The 15,473-nt window shown below is 40.5% G+C and overlaps 1 protein-coding gene across 3 annotated transcripts in view; it reads right to left on the bottom strand.

The window, feature by feature from the left end:
• uacab (uveal autoantigen with coiled-coil domains and ankyrin repeats b) overlaps positions 1-15,235 on the bottom strand; it is a 59,638-nt gene extending 44,403 nt beyond the window's left edge. For all 3 annotated transcript variants that reach the window (XM_054770995.1, XM_054770999.1, XM_054770996.1), the window contains exon 1: positions 15,044-15,235. In XM_054770995.1, the coding sequence (XP_054626970.1) occupies positions 15,044-15,091 (48 nt within the window). In that variant the 5' untranslated portion in view covers positions 15,092-15,235. The remainder of the gene's footprint in view (positions 1-15,043) is intronic.
• Between the last annotated feature and the right edge of the window lie 238 nt (positions 15,236-15,473).

The following is a 15,473-nucleotide window of genomic DNA, read 5'->3' as shown; positions in this document are numbered from 1 at the left end:
GTTATTTTGGGTGAGCAACAGCGAGCTAACATCTGTCTTAACTGCACTTCTAATTGTCACCAGGCCATGAAAAAATGGAATCATCTCAGAAATGTGAGAAAAGACTGACAAAGAGTGTACCCCAGAATAACTTCGGTAATAAGCTTCTCCACCAGGACTAGGCAGAGGTTAGGTTTCACACCACTTATGTTTTCACAGCTCAATGCAGGCGCCACCGGGACATACCACCTGCACAGTTCCAGGCTTCTGCTTACACGGAACATCTTCATCTAGTCTGACACCAGATTCTGTTCATGCATTTTCCTGCTAGGATGATCTATTCATCATTAACAATTAGGGTAATTAATGATTAACTTCATTAATCCGTTCCAGAAGGTCTGACTCAAACCAAAACGGACTCTAACCAAAGCAAATTTTCCCATAGAAAATAATGTAAATCCAATTAATCCATTCCACACACTCAAAAATGTTAACATTTTAAAGACAATAATTATAGTTTTACATGCAGAAAAAAAAACAAATGACAAATGAATGGACGACGGAACATTCAACATTACTTTTACCTAGTTTTGTTGGAAAAAAAAAAACCCATAAAAACATGAATTAACAAAATAACACAAAATAAACACATTATTCTGCTGCAACCACAATTTGCAAAAATGTAAAAAATATATCAAACTAAATATCAACATTCTGGGACCAATAATCATGTACCTTGCCATTTAATATAGAAAATGAAAAAAAAAAAACAACAATAACCGCTGGCGGCAGTGACGTCACAGCAGAAGTGAGCCGGCGAGGATGCCTTATAAGGTGTCTGGTGACGTGTGCTATGTTTGACTCTGGATGCCGCAAACATGCTACGGTAAGTTTGAATGCTTATGTTTTCTTGTTGGAAGCAGAAATGAGTGTTATGGATGTAAAATGAGACAGGCACAAACAGAGTGTCACCCTAGATGCGCTGTGGGAACGGGAGTAAATGTGTATGCATGGATGTATGTGCACCGCAGCCAATGACGGAGCCACACCATCACATTTACATACCTCTGAAATGACGACGGTCTTCTCTTTAAGCCGTAAAATTGGGATGTCTTGCACCCTTGTCTCGGTACGGTCCATCTATTTTCTCTTTTTTGCGGTCCATGTGTACGGTGTACTCGCATTATTATGCCATATATTATCGAAAAAATGGTCTCAAGATAATGTTGATAATAATAATATCGTTTACTGGCAATAATATGTAGGATAATTATCATCCAGCAAAATTTGTTATCGTAACAGGCCTAATTAAAAGTTTGTCCATTTTGAAAATACAGTGGCGTGAAAAGTGTTTGCCCCCTTCCTGATTTCTTATGTTTTTGCATGTTTGTCCCACTTAAATGTTTGAGATCATCAAAAAATTAAAACATTACCGGTAGTCAATGACAACATAACTGAACACAAAATGCAGTTTTGAAATTAAACTTTTTATTAAGAGAGAAAAAAATCCAAGCCTACATGGCCCTGTGTGAAAAAGTGATCTGAATCTCCTAAACCAAAAACTGGCCGGGCCACCCTTAGCAGCAACAACTGCAATCAAGCCTTTGTGATAACTTGCAATGAGTCTCTTACAGCGCTGTGGAGGAATTTTGCAGAATTGTTGTCATTCAGCCACATTGGAGCATTTTCCAGCATGAAGCGCCTTTTTAAGGTCATGCCACAGCATCTCAATAGGATTCAGGTCAGGACTTTGACTAGGCCACTCCAAAGTCTTCATTTTGTTTTTCTTCAGTCATTCAGAGGTGGACTTGCTGGTGTGTTTTGGATCATTGTCCTGCTGCAGAACCCAACTTGGTTTCAGCTTGAGGTCACCCACAGATGGCCGGACATTCTCCTTCAGCAGAATTCATGCTTCCATTTATCACAGCAAGTTTTCCAGGTCCTGAAGCCGCAAAACAGCGCCAGACCATCACACTACCACCACCATATTTTACTTTTGGTATGATGTTGTTTTTCTGAAATGTGGAGTTACTTTTACGCCTGATGATGCCAGGGAGATACACTTTCCAAAAAGTTCAACTTCTGTCTCGTCAGACCACAGAGTATTTTCCCAAAGGTCTTGGGGATTCAAGATGTTTTCTGACCAAATTGAGACGAGCCTTAATGTTTGTTTTGTTCAGTAGTGGTTTTCGTCTTGAAACTCTGCCATGCAGGCCGTTTTTGTCCAGTTTCTTTGGTGGAGTCATGACCATTGACTTTAACTGAGGTAAGTGAGGCCTGCAGTTTTTTTGATGTTGTTGCAGGGTGATTTGTGACCTCTTGGATGAGTCGTCGCTGCTCTCTTGGGGTCATTTTGGTTGGCCGGCCACTCCTGGTAAGGTTCACCACTGTTCCATGTTTTGGCCATTTGTGGATAATGGCTCTCACTGTGGTTCGCTGGAGTCCCAAAGCCTTAGAAATGGCTTATAACCTTTTCCACACTGATAGATCTCAATTAATCTCAGTTAAGTTATGTTTCAACAGAGGGGGAAATCACTTTTTCCACACAGGGCCATGTAGGTTTGGATTTGTCACTGACTAAATATAAATTTCTTTCATAATTTGAAAAATTTGTGTGAATCTTTATTTTTAATAAAAAACTAAGAAATTAGGAAGAGGCAAACACTTTTTCACACCACAGTACATGTCATTTAATAACAGGTCTTGAATGATTTAAAGTGCAATGGTATATTTAGTATATTTAGTGTTTAGTATAGTATATTTTGGATATCAATTCAAAACTTGAACATTATCATCTTTGCAAAGGTGATCTAATGCCATGAAGTGCCAGTGAAGACAAGGAGGAGATAATGTGAACATTTCAGCTTGTTCAGGTCAGTCGTTTTGAGGCGGACATAAAGCACTCACTCACAGGATTACTTGCTATTCAGAATAGTACTGCAGGATAGACTGCCAGACTAATATACCCTCTAGTGGTGCGGTGTAAAATTACTACTGCCTTAAAAATAAAACTATCCGTGTTCCTTTTTGAAGACAAATTAATCTTATGTGGCTGAAATGTGAGCACTTCGGGGATGACAACGCCACCATCACTGCTACTGTTTTAACTCAAGTACAAGCTTGTTGTTGGTGCTCTGTGAAGCAAGCTTTTGCATCTAATCATACTCATACGGTTGCAAAATATCCCCTGATGATGAGGATTTTTTTTACTGTGAATTTTCTGATTTTTTTAAGACTCGTGTGTCCAATGTGTGGCCTGGGTGCCATTTACGGCCCGCAGTTTGCTGTTGATTGGCCCGTGGCACATTGTAGAAATAAAATGAACAAACCCTACAACCTACAACCTACAACAAACCCAGCAGCAAAAATAGAAAAATAGAGCAAAAAGGCAAACTGTAAAGAGAAGAAGCTGAAATGTTGATACTAATAACTAATATAACTTCTACAAAAAAACAAAGCCTTTCTTTAAACATATAGTTTATTTTTTAGCCTTTTTCCAAAATTTAAAAATACATAAAAATATGAAAGTGGCGCCCCCGCCTCCTTTGACTTTCAGTATGCGGCCCTTGGTAGAAAAAGTTTGGACACCCTTGCTTGAACATACCGTTGTCCCTCACAATGTCACGCTTTGATTATCGCTTCCCCACTATGTAGAGTTTTTTCAGAAATTAATTAACGATTAAATGATGGTTGGTTCGTGGTAGACTATGGCCTATTATTAGTCAAAACATATTGAAATAAAAGTGGCACCTCGGTTAATGTCCGCCCCGGTTAGTGTGTTTTTCATTTTGCACTGTTTTGTTTAAATTTGCCGACCATACACCTCAGTAAGCGTTGACTATCGGGACGAAGGCTCTGCTGCTCGAGGCACCTCCGTCGTAGTTTTTTTTTTCCCAGTGGAGAAAACTGTCCGTGTCGGTCGTCTGTGTTTGTGCTCTCACAGTGTTCTGTTTAAAACCGAAATATTCCCACACTGGGGCTGTCGGCTACGGCATTCGCCTCAGAAACCACCGCTTCTGCGTCTTCATTCATGTTAGCGTTTGCTGCCTCGCGATGCAAACTGCTAAACCATCTGGATCCACTCACTAGTAGCCCCACCTCCACAAAGAGGCTGAATGAGATGATGGCCCACTCTCTCCGTTCATTCCACTATAGAACAAATGCACACAGACAGGTGCAGAGTGAACCCTCTTGTCATCCAGCCTGTATGGCACAGAGAGACAAGCAGATGAAACACACATACTGTACATGCACATGTCAATTTATCGAAGGCCTTATAATAATCAACCTTTTTTTATCGTTTGATTAATCGATATATCGATTATCCTGACAGGCCTAGTGATTGTGCAATGCAGCGTTTGTTTATATCCGAGTTGCTGTGCTAGAGAGAGAGAGATACACGACATAACAAACACATGGACCACACAAAAGAGAAAGGCGATGGACCGTACCGAGACAAGGGTCAAGCCCTCCAAATTTTATGGCTTAAAAGAGTAGACCGTCGAAAATGTGACGGCGTGGGTCACATTTACATACCCCTGAAATGCTGCGGTGCACACACATCCACGCATACACATCTACTCCGGTTCCCGTTAACAGTCTATCAACCCAGCAGCACATCGAGGGTGACACTCTGTGTTTCTGTCTGTCTCATTTTACATCCATAACACTCATTTCTGCTTCCAGCAACACATAAGCATTCAAACTTACCGTAGCATGTTCACGGCATCCGGAGTCAATTCCACGACGTCACTGCCACCAGCAGCTGTTTTTTCATTTTCTATATTAAACGGCAAGGTACACGTTTATTGCCTCTAGAATGTTGATATTTTGTTTGATATACTTTTTAAATTTTTGCAAACTGTGGTTGGAGCAGAATAATGTGTTTATTGTGTGTCATTTTGTTAATTGATGGTTTTGTGGGCGTTTTCGAACAAAATTAGGTAAAAGTGATGTTAAATGTTCACATTTTCATTCATTTGTCATTTGTAATTCTTTTTGCATCATTTTCTCCATGTAAAACTATAATTATTGTCTATAAAATGTGTTTTTCAGTGTCTGGAACGGATTAATGGGCTTTACATAATTTTCTATGAAAAAATTTGCTTTGGTTAGAGTCCATTTTGGTTTGAGTTGGACCTTCTGGAACGAATTAATGATGTTAACCAAGACACCACTGTACAAGTTATACTGTATGTAGTATCTGGCCACTAGGCGGCAGTAAGGACACAAAACATTGAGACATTAGCTTACATTACATTACTTTAACACTGCATGAAGTCATGAAGTCAGCCATGGCATGTCCGACATGATAGAGTGGAAAAAAAGTTATCCTCTCATCCCGTGTGGAAGTGGTAAGTTTTGGGTTTATAAGTTTAGAAGAAATAAATTCAAGGCTAACTTGTTAGCTCGCTGTCTAGCAGCTGTCACGAGTCTCTGCAGCATAAGAGTTGTGCCCTGTGTTGAAAACAATTAATAATATGAGTGTAAAGGTGACTATAGGCTTGTTCGTTCAGGTCTAAAGGGCTGTAATAATCTTAAAATCTGTATTTAGAAAGTCAAACAGGTTTTCTATGCTCTATCTACATAAATATTCCATTTATTAACATTGAATCCTATATAGCAGAAATTCATTTAGCATGGTCGGGTCTGGAACCAATTAGCCGCTATAAACGAGGGTACGACGGTATATAAGCATATGAAGATTTGTGACCAGGCTTTTCTGACCGTCTCTTATCCTTGTCTCTCACACTACCAGGTCGGAATATTACATTTCCACTTGGCCAAGCCGTGTGTGAACTTTGGCCCTGCCAGTGTACCCATGAAGACACTTCAGACACAATAAGGCCATAATAGTTGTGTTGGGCAAAGGTGGAGAAAACTGTTCGGTCAAAACAGACAAAAACCATGATCCTGATTAGTTCGTTAGATAGAAACAGATGACTATTGTTAAGTCTGCACTAAGCCTACTACTTATCTAATGCTGACTTTATCCAAATGGATTTAGAGGATTATACAGCTAATGTGTTGCAGGCCTTAAAATCTTGTTGACGAATAGTGTGCACTTACCTAAGACCAGCAGGATTCTGTATTCATTAATCGGTGGTAAAAATTATGATTTCCACGCAGAATCGCAGAATTGGCCAATATAACCAGAATTGACTGTTAAACGCGGAATCTCACACGAACTGACATAACGTGAATGAAAGCTGTCATCGTAAAGAGAACGAACATTTATGTGGGGAAGTATTTCCCCGGCAGACCGCTCAGTCCCGGCGGATTTTCATTACGTAAAATCATTTTAAAAATTATAATTAGCGGCAGCCTAGAACTTACTAATATTGCATTTTAGCCTAATATTTTCCATTTGCCTTTAACATATTGACATATATAACATATTTTGGCAAAAAAAGTATCAATATCAAAGAGGTTCAACACTGCAGATTGTCATTTGAACTCCTGTAGAGATATGAAAGGCTTTCCATTCCTATGTTACTACATTCCTTTGACGCCAGATAAAGATCAGGTACGAACAAGCGTGTAAAAACCTGTCCCAATTCACAACAAGGCACAGTTGAGTGACACAAGTCTCCACCCAGTATTACAAAACGTTGGGTAATACACACCCACACCTGCAAGTTATTAGATGCAGCCTTATAAAAAGCTGCGCCGTACAATAAAGCAATAAAATCTCCACAAGGAATACAAAGTTCAACTGGTATCGAAGGGGAAATGGTTTCATGGGAGTGATATGATGTGTAAATCATATTATAAACCCGACTGAGAAATGCCATTTTTCCCCCAAGCATAGTATGAGAATGGGCTACAAGTATTCCAGACATGGGTGAAAGATAAAACGCTGCCTAATCTGCAGAGACAGAAACAACGCCCAGCGCACAGCTTGATGAGGCTTAGTCAGAGCCAGGTCACACTAGAATGACGCTCATCAGCACAATCTTTGTCTTCCTTCTGCTCAGCATGTCTACATATGTGGGTATCAGGGGGTGTGTGTGTGTGTGTGTGTGTGTGTGTGTGGGAGAGATGTGGGAGAGTTGATATTAGCTGCATCCCACCCAAAGTGGGTCAATAACCTCCCTAAACAATCGCCATTATCATCTATGCGCATTTATGAATCACAACAAAAGCAAGATACATGTGGTATATGAACACACACATACTACATAGCAAAAGGGTGATACCTTCCAGGCTGCACAGCATGTGAACACAGACGATGACCTCATGGCTGCCCCCTTGGAGCCAGACATTAATCCTAAAAACACAGACTGTCACGCTAGCACACATTCTATAGCCTATACTATATACCATACATTCAGCCCTAAACAGACCTCTGCCCTGATGCTGCTGGAGCGCTATATCAAAATGTACACGTGGGGGCTAATTGGAGGGTCAAAGTCAAGAAAAAAATGGTTACAGAATTACAGTTCCTGTCCTGATACATAACCAAATGGTCACACTTTGAGAAAAAAATGCCAATTGCTTCTAATGAAACATACAGTCCCACACTGATATTTATTTGGACCAGCTTAGATTGATGTTAAACAAACTTTTAGGATTTTTTTTTTTAGAGAGATCTTTTTTGTCAAACCAATACCGATATCATGGTGCTTCTCAAGACCAATAACCGATAATGTTTTTATATTTACTTTTTTTATTTACATTGATCTGTAGTTTGTGCACACCTGGAGGTAAGAAGGATTTGACCAACTGTACCTGTTGATTTGTCCTAATCAAATGTGATGACATTACTACTACCACATCACTACTATCAGGAGAACCAGAGTGTAGCGCGGAGGGAGCCACCTGCTGTGGCCCAGCAAGGTGCACTGTATTCGAGCACACGCTCCGAGCAGCCGGTGTGATACCACGGAGGTCTCTGGCAAACCTTTTGCACTTTTCAAACGTGGCTGATAAGAGGTTTTGCGCGTTCGCTAGGATTTTTTTCCCCCCTCATTACGGCACATATGGTACAACTATGTCTTCATCGAAAAGTGAATGTTTGTTTACAAGTGAGCTCAAGGGAAGTTACGACAGGCCGTTGCCGTCACAGGCAGGAGAAAAAAAAAGAGCACTGGTTTTGTTCACACGCACAGTATGGGGGATCTCGCCTCATCAGAGCGTTTTTTTAATATTACCGGTTATCGGAGCTATTTTGAATGTTTAATTTGAATCTTCATTTTAATCAGATTTATTAGTATGACATCATAATTCCCTCATATCGGCCAGATAATTATCATGCACCCCTAGTTACTATATTTTTCCAGACTAACGGTATTCTATCAGACTGTCCATTATATTATCCAAACTGCGCACTATTAGACAAGGCTATGAATATTTTCTAGCTTTGTTTGTATTTAGGAAACGACTTAAACTGAGAGGGATTGCTGCAAAAAGCTGAGAGCCATCACTCTCCCTTCCCCCAGCCCTAACTCCACCCAGCCTTTTGTTAAAAACAACAAAGCTGTTTCAGCTTGCCAACATAAACTTTCTTCTGTCATGCCGTCACCAACTGATCCCAGCCCAACTCACCTTGTTCTACCATAACACCTCCTCACCACACATAAGGCAGACAAATATGCAGGTACAAGTGAGTGAAAAGTGAGCTCAGTAGCTAAAATGTGTTTGTATTTTCCAATGGGCCAGTAAACTGCCATCGTCATGTGTTCAATGAATGGCTTACAGGAAAAGTGCACTTTTTTTAAATTTTGCCCATCAACCACAATCCTTATTTGAGACATGAACACACATCTTTCTCTTTTCTGTGCGTTCTAAAGATATAAAAACAACTAAAGAGGCAGCTAAGAATGCATGTAATGGGACACACCTATTCCGCCAACAAAAAAAAAAATCCAAAAAGTGCCAACTATGTTCCAGTTACATAATGTGGCCTCACATATTAACCAAGCTACAGCGACATTGTTATTATTATTGTTATTAACATTGTTACGCCTTAGAACTACGTTACTGGCGTAGTGACACCTCGCCACACCACACTGGCTAGCTACTAGCCAGCGACTAGTTTCACCACACACTGGCTCACAACTCCTCAGGCCACTACTGGAAGGTAACGCTACATATTGGAGCTGCCGCCACTGCTGCTGTGTTTTTGAGTTTGTAAAAGTTAACACTAGGTGTCGCGTTCCTTTCTACTGTATGTTCTATGTGCAATCAATGCACCCAGGAAGGAAGTTCCACTAATGCTTAAAATGACCAAAATACTGTAAGTATTACATGTTATCATGAATGTGCCTGTTACTACATCCTCCTGAAACCATAAAACCTTGTTGGAGGTGTTTGAATAGCAGGCTTTTTAGGTGGCATAGGTGTGTCCCATTACGTGCATTAATTAGCTGTCTCTTTTTAGCTGTTTTTATATCTTTAGAACAAACAGAAAACAGATGTGTGTGTTCATGTCTCACATAAAGATTGTGGATGATGGGCAAAATTTTTCTTTTGAACTGGTACCGTCAGCTTTATCCTTGATTTCAACTCTTTGCCAACATGCGTCTTTGCCTGAGGGAATGTGATACACTCAAGTGTAAAACCATTAGCGGCTTGTAACCATGACAAGCCATCATCACCCTTTTTCAATCCATGTTTCCCCATGTTTCTCACTACAGCAAATACATATTATTTTAAATCAATGCCCCTGTGCACAAAGCCATCGAGATATCAATCAATATTGCATTTCAACTATTTACACAACTGACTGACATTAGTTATTTGACCATATTTAGTGGTTTTGAGGAAGTATTAAAATACGGTCCAGAGATTTAACTATGTTAAGGCTATAATCCATCCAAAAAAAAAAACCAAACAAACGTATCTGAAAACATTCCAGCAAGCAAAAGCAAAGCTATCAGATAGCAGAAGTAGCAGACTGTGCAGTGTATATGTGCACAACCTCCTGATATCAATTTATGCTTTTCAATCAAACTCCAAAAATGTCACCACAGTGTGTGTGATCACCAGCAGCAATAAGGACAAGTACCAAAATGTATACATGTACTGAGGAAGTGGGACTTCGGTTAGCGTGTTTTTCGGTTTACGTGTTTGCGTGCATAGTCATGCTATCAATACACTGCGTGAGTCCAACTCTATTTATAGTTTGTTTTTTTTTGTAATCACAAAATATCCTTTGCTTCTAACAAGGAAGGTTTTTGGGTCTGTGTGTAAACAAAAAAACAAAATACATTTGACATGTTATTCTGTTGACTTTGTTTTTGTCAGTGCGTTAGAGCATGCTTGCCACATTAGAAAATCAAAAAAATTACAAAATGATCAAGCCTGCTACAGCTTGCACAAGTAGAAAGCCCGCATGCATACCCTCGACTGACACAAGCTGGGGCTAGTTAGATGCAGACACAAAGCCACACACCACTGATCCACTGAGGGACAGGGTACCGCCCCTGCATGGGTGGGAGTCAAGAATAGCATAACAGAATAGGCACTTCCTGATTGGAGACTTTTTCCTTCTTCCTTGATGGATTGCAGTCCAGCGCTGAACTTTGTGACATCTTCCAGACGAGTACTTTTCCCCCCATTTTTGCTGCTGTTTGATTTTATTTCTGCAATGTGCCAATAAAAGACAAACTATACTTTGGACACCCCTGGTCTACAGGACATAATGAATGAAAGTCGTCTCTTTACCTCATCCTAGTTACCACTGATTAGACGTGTTAATATCTGGAATGAATCATTTTACAGTCTCCAACGCCAGAGGGCAATTAAAAAAAACAAAAACAAAAACAACCTGATTGTGCTTGAATCATGGCTGGGAATGTTCCAGTGTGAATACAACAGCGCTTCCATCCTGAAAGGCTTTTTTTAGTCCTCAAATAAAGGCCAGATAGTTTAGCAGACACAGATCGCTTGGCTTTGTGCCTTTTGTCATGGTAATTGCTGGGAGCTGAAAACCACGTGCAGTGCCAAAAACCCACTCCATCTTCAACAGCAAGCAAGCAATACAGGGCAAGCTTGAACTGGGACAACGCTGGCATAGACTGCCTTTTAATCAGGACCAATGCAAAAATCCACACTGGAGGAGAAATAATCAATTATCCCACGCTGTTCATCTATAAGCAGTGCTTCCCACAAGACTGCTATAATACAGTATTTGAAGCAGTGGCTCATCATCTTATTTACCTTTTTTCAAAATGCAGTTTTTAAATGAAACTTTTATTACTAAGGGAGAAAAAAATCCAAACCAACATGGCCCTGTTAAAAAATAACTTAACTCTGGTTTATCACACCTGAGTTCAAGTGGAAAAGGTTCTAAAGCCATTTCTAAAGCTTTGGCAGTACAGCGAATCACAGTCAGAGCCATTATCCACAAATGGCGAGAACATGGACAGTTGTGAACCTTCCCAGGAGTGGCCGGCCAACCAAAATGACCCAAACCGCGCAATCGGGTGTAGACCAAGTGACGCCTCATCCAAGAGGTCACAAAAGACCCCACAACAACATCCAAAGAGCTGCAGGCCTCACTTGCCTCTTTTAAGGTCAGTGTTCATGACTCCAACATAAGAAAGACACTGGACAAAAACGGCCTGCATGGCAGAGTTCCAAGACGAAAACCAGTGCTGAACAAAAAGAACATTAAGGCTCATGTCAATTTTGCCAGAAAACATATTGATGATCCCCAAGACCTTTGGGAAAATACAGAAGTTGAACTTTTTGGAAGGTGTATGTCCCATTAAACATCTGGCGTAAAAGTAACGCAGCATTTCATAAAACGAACATCGTACCAACAGTAAAATGTGGTGGTGGTAGTGTGATGGTCTGGGGCTGTTTTGCTGCTTTAGGACCTGGAAGACTTGCTGTGATAAATGGAACCATGAATTCTGCTGAAGGAGAATGTCCGCTCATCTGTTGGTGACCTCAAGCTGAAACCAAGTTGGGTTCTGCAGCAGGACAATGATCCAAAACACACCAGCAAGTCCACCTCTGAATGGCTGAAGAAAAACAAAATGAAGACTTTGGAGTGGCCTAGTCAAAGTCCTGACCTGAATCCTATTGAGATGCTGTGGCATGACCTTAAAAAGGCGCTTCACGCTGGAAAACCCTCCAATGTGCCTGAACGACAACAATTCTGCAAAATTCCTCCACAGCGCTGTAAGAGACTCATTGCAAGTTATTGCAAACGCTTGATTGCAGTTGTTGCTGCTAAGGGTGGCCCAACCAGTTATTAGTTTTAGGGGGCAATCACTTTTTCACACAGGGCCAAGTAGGTTTGGATTTTTGACTGCCTTAATAATAAAAGGTTTCATTTAAAAACTGCATTGTTGTTCAGTTACGTTGTCATTGATTAATATTTAAATTTGTTTAATGATCTGAAACATTTAAGTGTGACAAACATGCAAAAAAAAATCAGGAAAGGGACAAACACTTTTTCACACCACTGTATACGTACATTTGATTTTTGTATTCCCCTGTAGACTTTTACAGGTGTACTCTCTGTACAGAGAGCGTCATTGTATCCCCTCTTTGTTTTTTTCCTCATCAAAATTCCAATACTTATTTACATAAATTGTATTTATTTATTTATTGTACTAAAACTACACTAGAATGTTCGTTTTCATCGATTAAATATGGTCTAAAACGATCACATACAGAAATGACTAAAATGTGACTAAAACAAGAAGCATTTTCATCCAAAAGACTGAAAATAAAACGGCTACCAAAAACAACACTGGTTCACAAGATGAGGTGTTAAAGCGCACTGCGTAACTCTTAATGCGGAAGTACAATGTGCTGCATTTAAGAATGCTCAGAAATCTCAGAAAATACACTCAATACATGTGAAGTCAACTTAAATTACGTGGCGTCTTTGAACGCAAGCCCTCATGACGCTACAGGTATATAATAACGGTTGTACTTTGATCAAATATTTGAATGATGTCATCAAGTTTTGTTGCCACTAAGCACATCTTATTTAAGCCTACCCCTTTCTCCATATCTCATTCCCAGCATATATTTCACATATTCACATTATTTCATTTGATTACATTTTGTCATTTAAAAACGTTGTTGACATGACCCCTTGTGTGTATTAAGTGTAAAAAATGTAAAAAGTAAATTTTATACTGGTGCCAACGTTAAAGGTCATGACAGTCACGTACAGCAGAAAGGTGGTATCAGATGATGCACGCTGCCGTCTGTCTGGAATTGAAGTCGGCAGCCTCGACCATCAAAAGAGCAGTTTTGCCTCCACTTCCAGTCAAGAAAAATAGCCTTATGCTATGATATGAAATACACTAGTTTTTAACATTTAACCAGGTGAATTTTTTTTAAACATCGGTATTAGATTGGTATTGCTGATACCAGCCTGAATTTCACTCAGTATTGGATCGGAAACAAAATCAGTGGGATCGCACATCACTACTCGCAAGACATCTCTTTCATGTCTCACCACACACACTGGCTCCTCTCCCGCTTCCCTTGCGCATCCTATCAGCAGTCAGAACGCAGTGTAGATGACTTTCAGTGCGTTGGATATTTCAAACTCTTTTCAAAAATGCACATTTCCTCAGAGCTCAGCGTGGAAGCCGCAACAAGGAGGCTGAAGAGCCGCAGGTTGCTGACCCCTGGCCTGGACATGGAATATGGGTTGCACCCTTTTCCTGCACACCACATAGGACATGGGACACATAGGACACCCAAGTCGGGGCTTCCAACCTAGCATGGCGTCCAGTCATAGCAGACATTTAAGGCCGGGAAAAGACATTGTTAATAGTTACGTTGCCCGTCTATGATGTCATAAGCAGTTGACTCTCAAAAACATTCACACAAAACACGTTTTTACAGATTTACATGCATAAAACAATTGTAAATGCACAGAAAGGAGGAATGAAAGGAAGGAATGAACATTTAAGGTTACTTTGAACTTCACTGAAGACGTGACTTTTCCCAAAGGCACGATGTAGCAGCGAGATCAATCAGCACCACCTTCCTGTTTTCGCTCACATCAACAATCACGTCTTCAATGAAGGTAAAACCAGTATTAAATAAAGTTTATGAATTTACAGTGGAACCTCAGTAAAGCGCCCCACCACCCCCACCCCGGCTCGCGTGTTTTTTGGTTAATTTTAAACATTTACGCCACAATTTAGCCTCAGTTTGCGTGTATTCTCTGGTTAGCATATAATATGTCGTGTTATTAATACACTGCGTGAGTCCAACTGTGTTCATAATGTGTTTTTATCACAAAATGTCCTTCCTTGTTAGCATCCTATTAGCTAGCTAAACAAAATGGCAACCGGAATCGCAAGTTACGTCGCCCGTCTATGACGTCGTTAGCAGTGGACTCTCAAAAATGTTAACACAAAACACCTTTTTATAGTTCTAAATGCATAAAACAATTGTAAATGCATACTAACAATGAATGAATGGAATAAATGTACATTTAAGGTTAATTTGACCTTCACTGAAGATGTGACTGTTCCCAAAGCCACGATGTGGCAGCGAGATCAACCACCACCACCTTTCTGTTTTCACTCACATCAACAATCACGTCTTCAATGAAGGTAAAAGTAACCATAAATGTTCATTTATCCCGTTTATTCATCATTTACATGTATTTATATGCATTTCACATTGTTTTCTGCATGTCAAACTGCCATAGTAAAAACATAAAACGTGTTTGGTGTTAACATTTTTGGCTTTCTGGAAGGCATTCATTGGATTTACATTATTTCTTATGGAAAAAAACGATTTAGTTAAAAACGAAGTAATCGCTTCATTTATTTAATTCAAGAATATGCCGAGGGCCAACAAAAACCGAGCAGCTGACCGGAAATGCCCCCCCGGGCCGCACTTTGGACACCACATAATATACAACAAGTGCCTAGAAGCTACTGCAGGTGCTCCCGGGCTTGCTAACATGACACCGGGGCCTCCCCGGGAAGGAGACGTGGAGGTCGATGTGGAGGAGGATACTCTATCCCAAAACGTGTAACATCGTTCACGTCCTACTCAAAGCTAAAGCTAATCCAACAATAACAAACGGAGCCACCGTCCACGTCACAAACAACAACATTCTACTTACAGTGATGTTAACTTCGTGCTTTTTCAGCCGGTACTTGAGACTCTTCATTTTCAAGTGTTGGTTTGTGACGCCAAGTTCCTCTTTTCTTTGACAAATTCGCCAAGAGTCCAAAAAGAACTTCCCATGAGAATGAAACCAAGTTTTGACCCCCTTCTCCCACGGGGCGAGTTCCACCTGACGCTCAAAAGCAAAGCCTGATCGCGTTAGACGAGCAACCCGCTCAGCCAATCGGTGTCGAGAATGCCTCAGGCTGCTTTAGTTTTCACCCAATCGGTCGCATAACAGGGCGGCACTTCCTTGTTTTAGTATGGAGGGAGAAGTTGGGGACATCCTGGGACAAGGCGGGGTGACGTCAGGCTTACCTGAAAACCGAAACACCTGGAAAACCACCCAAAAACTTCAGCTTTCATGTGTCAGCAAGAGGTGTTTG

Source organism: Dunckerocampus dactyliophorus, chromosome 3 (assembly GCF_027744805.1).
Source record: "Dunckerocampus dactyliophorus isolate RoL2022-P2 chromosome 3, RoL_Ddac_1.1, whole genome shotgun sequence".
Classification (NCBI taxonomy): domain Eukaryota; kingdom Metazoa; phylum Chordata; class Actinopteri; order Syngnathiformes; family Syngnathidae; genus Dunckerocampus; species Dunckerocampus dactyliophorus.
Note: the sequence above shows the minus strand (reverse complement) of the source record. Positions and strands in the feature narration are given on the sequence as shown.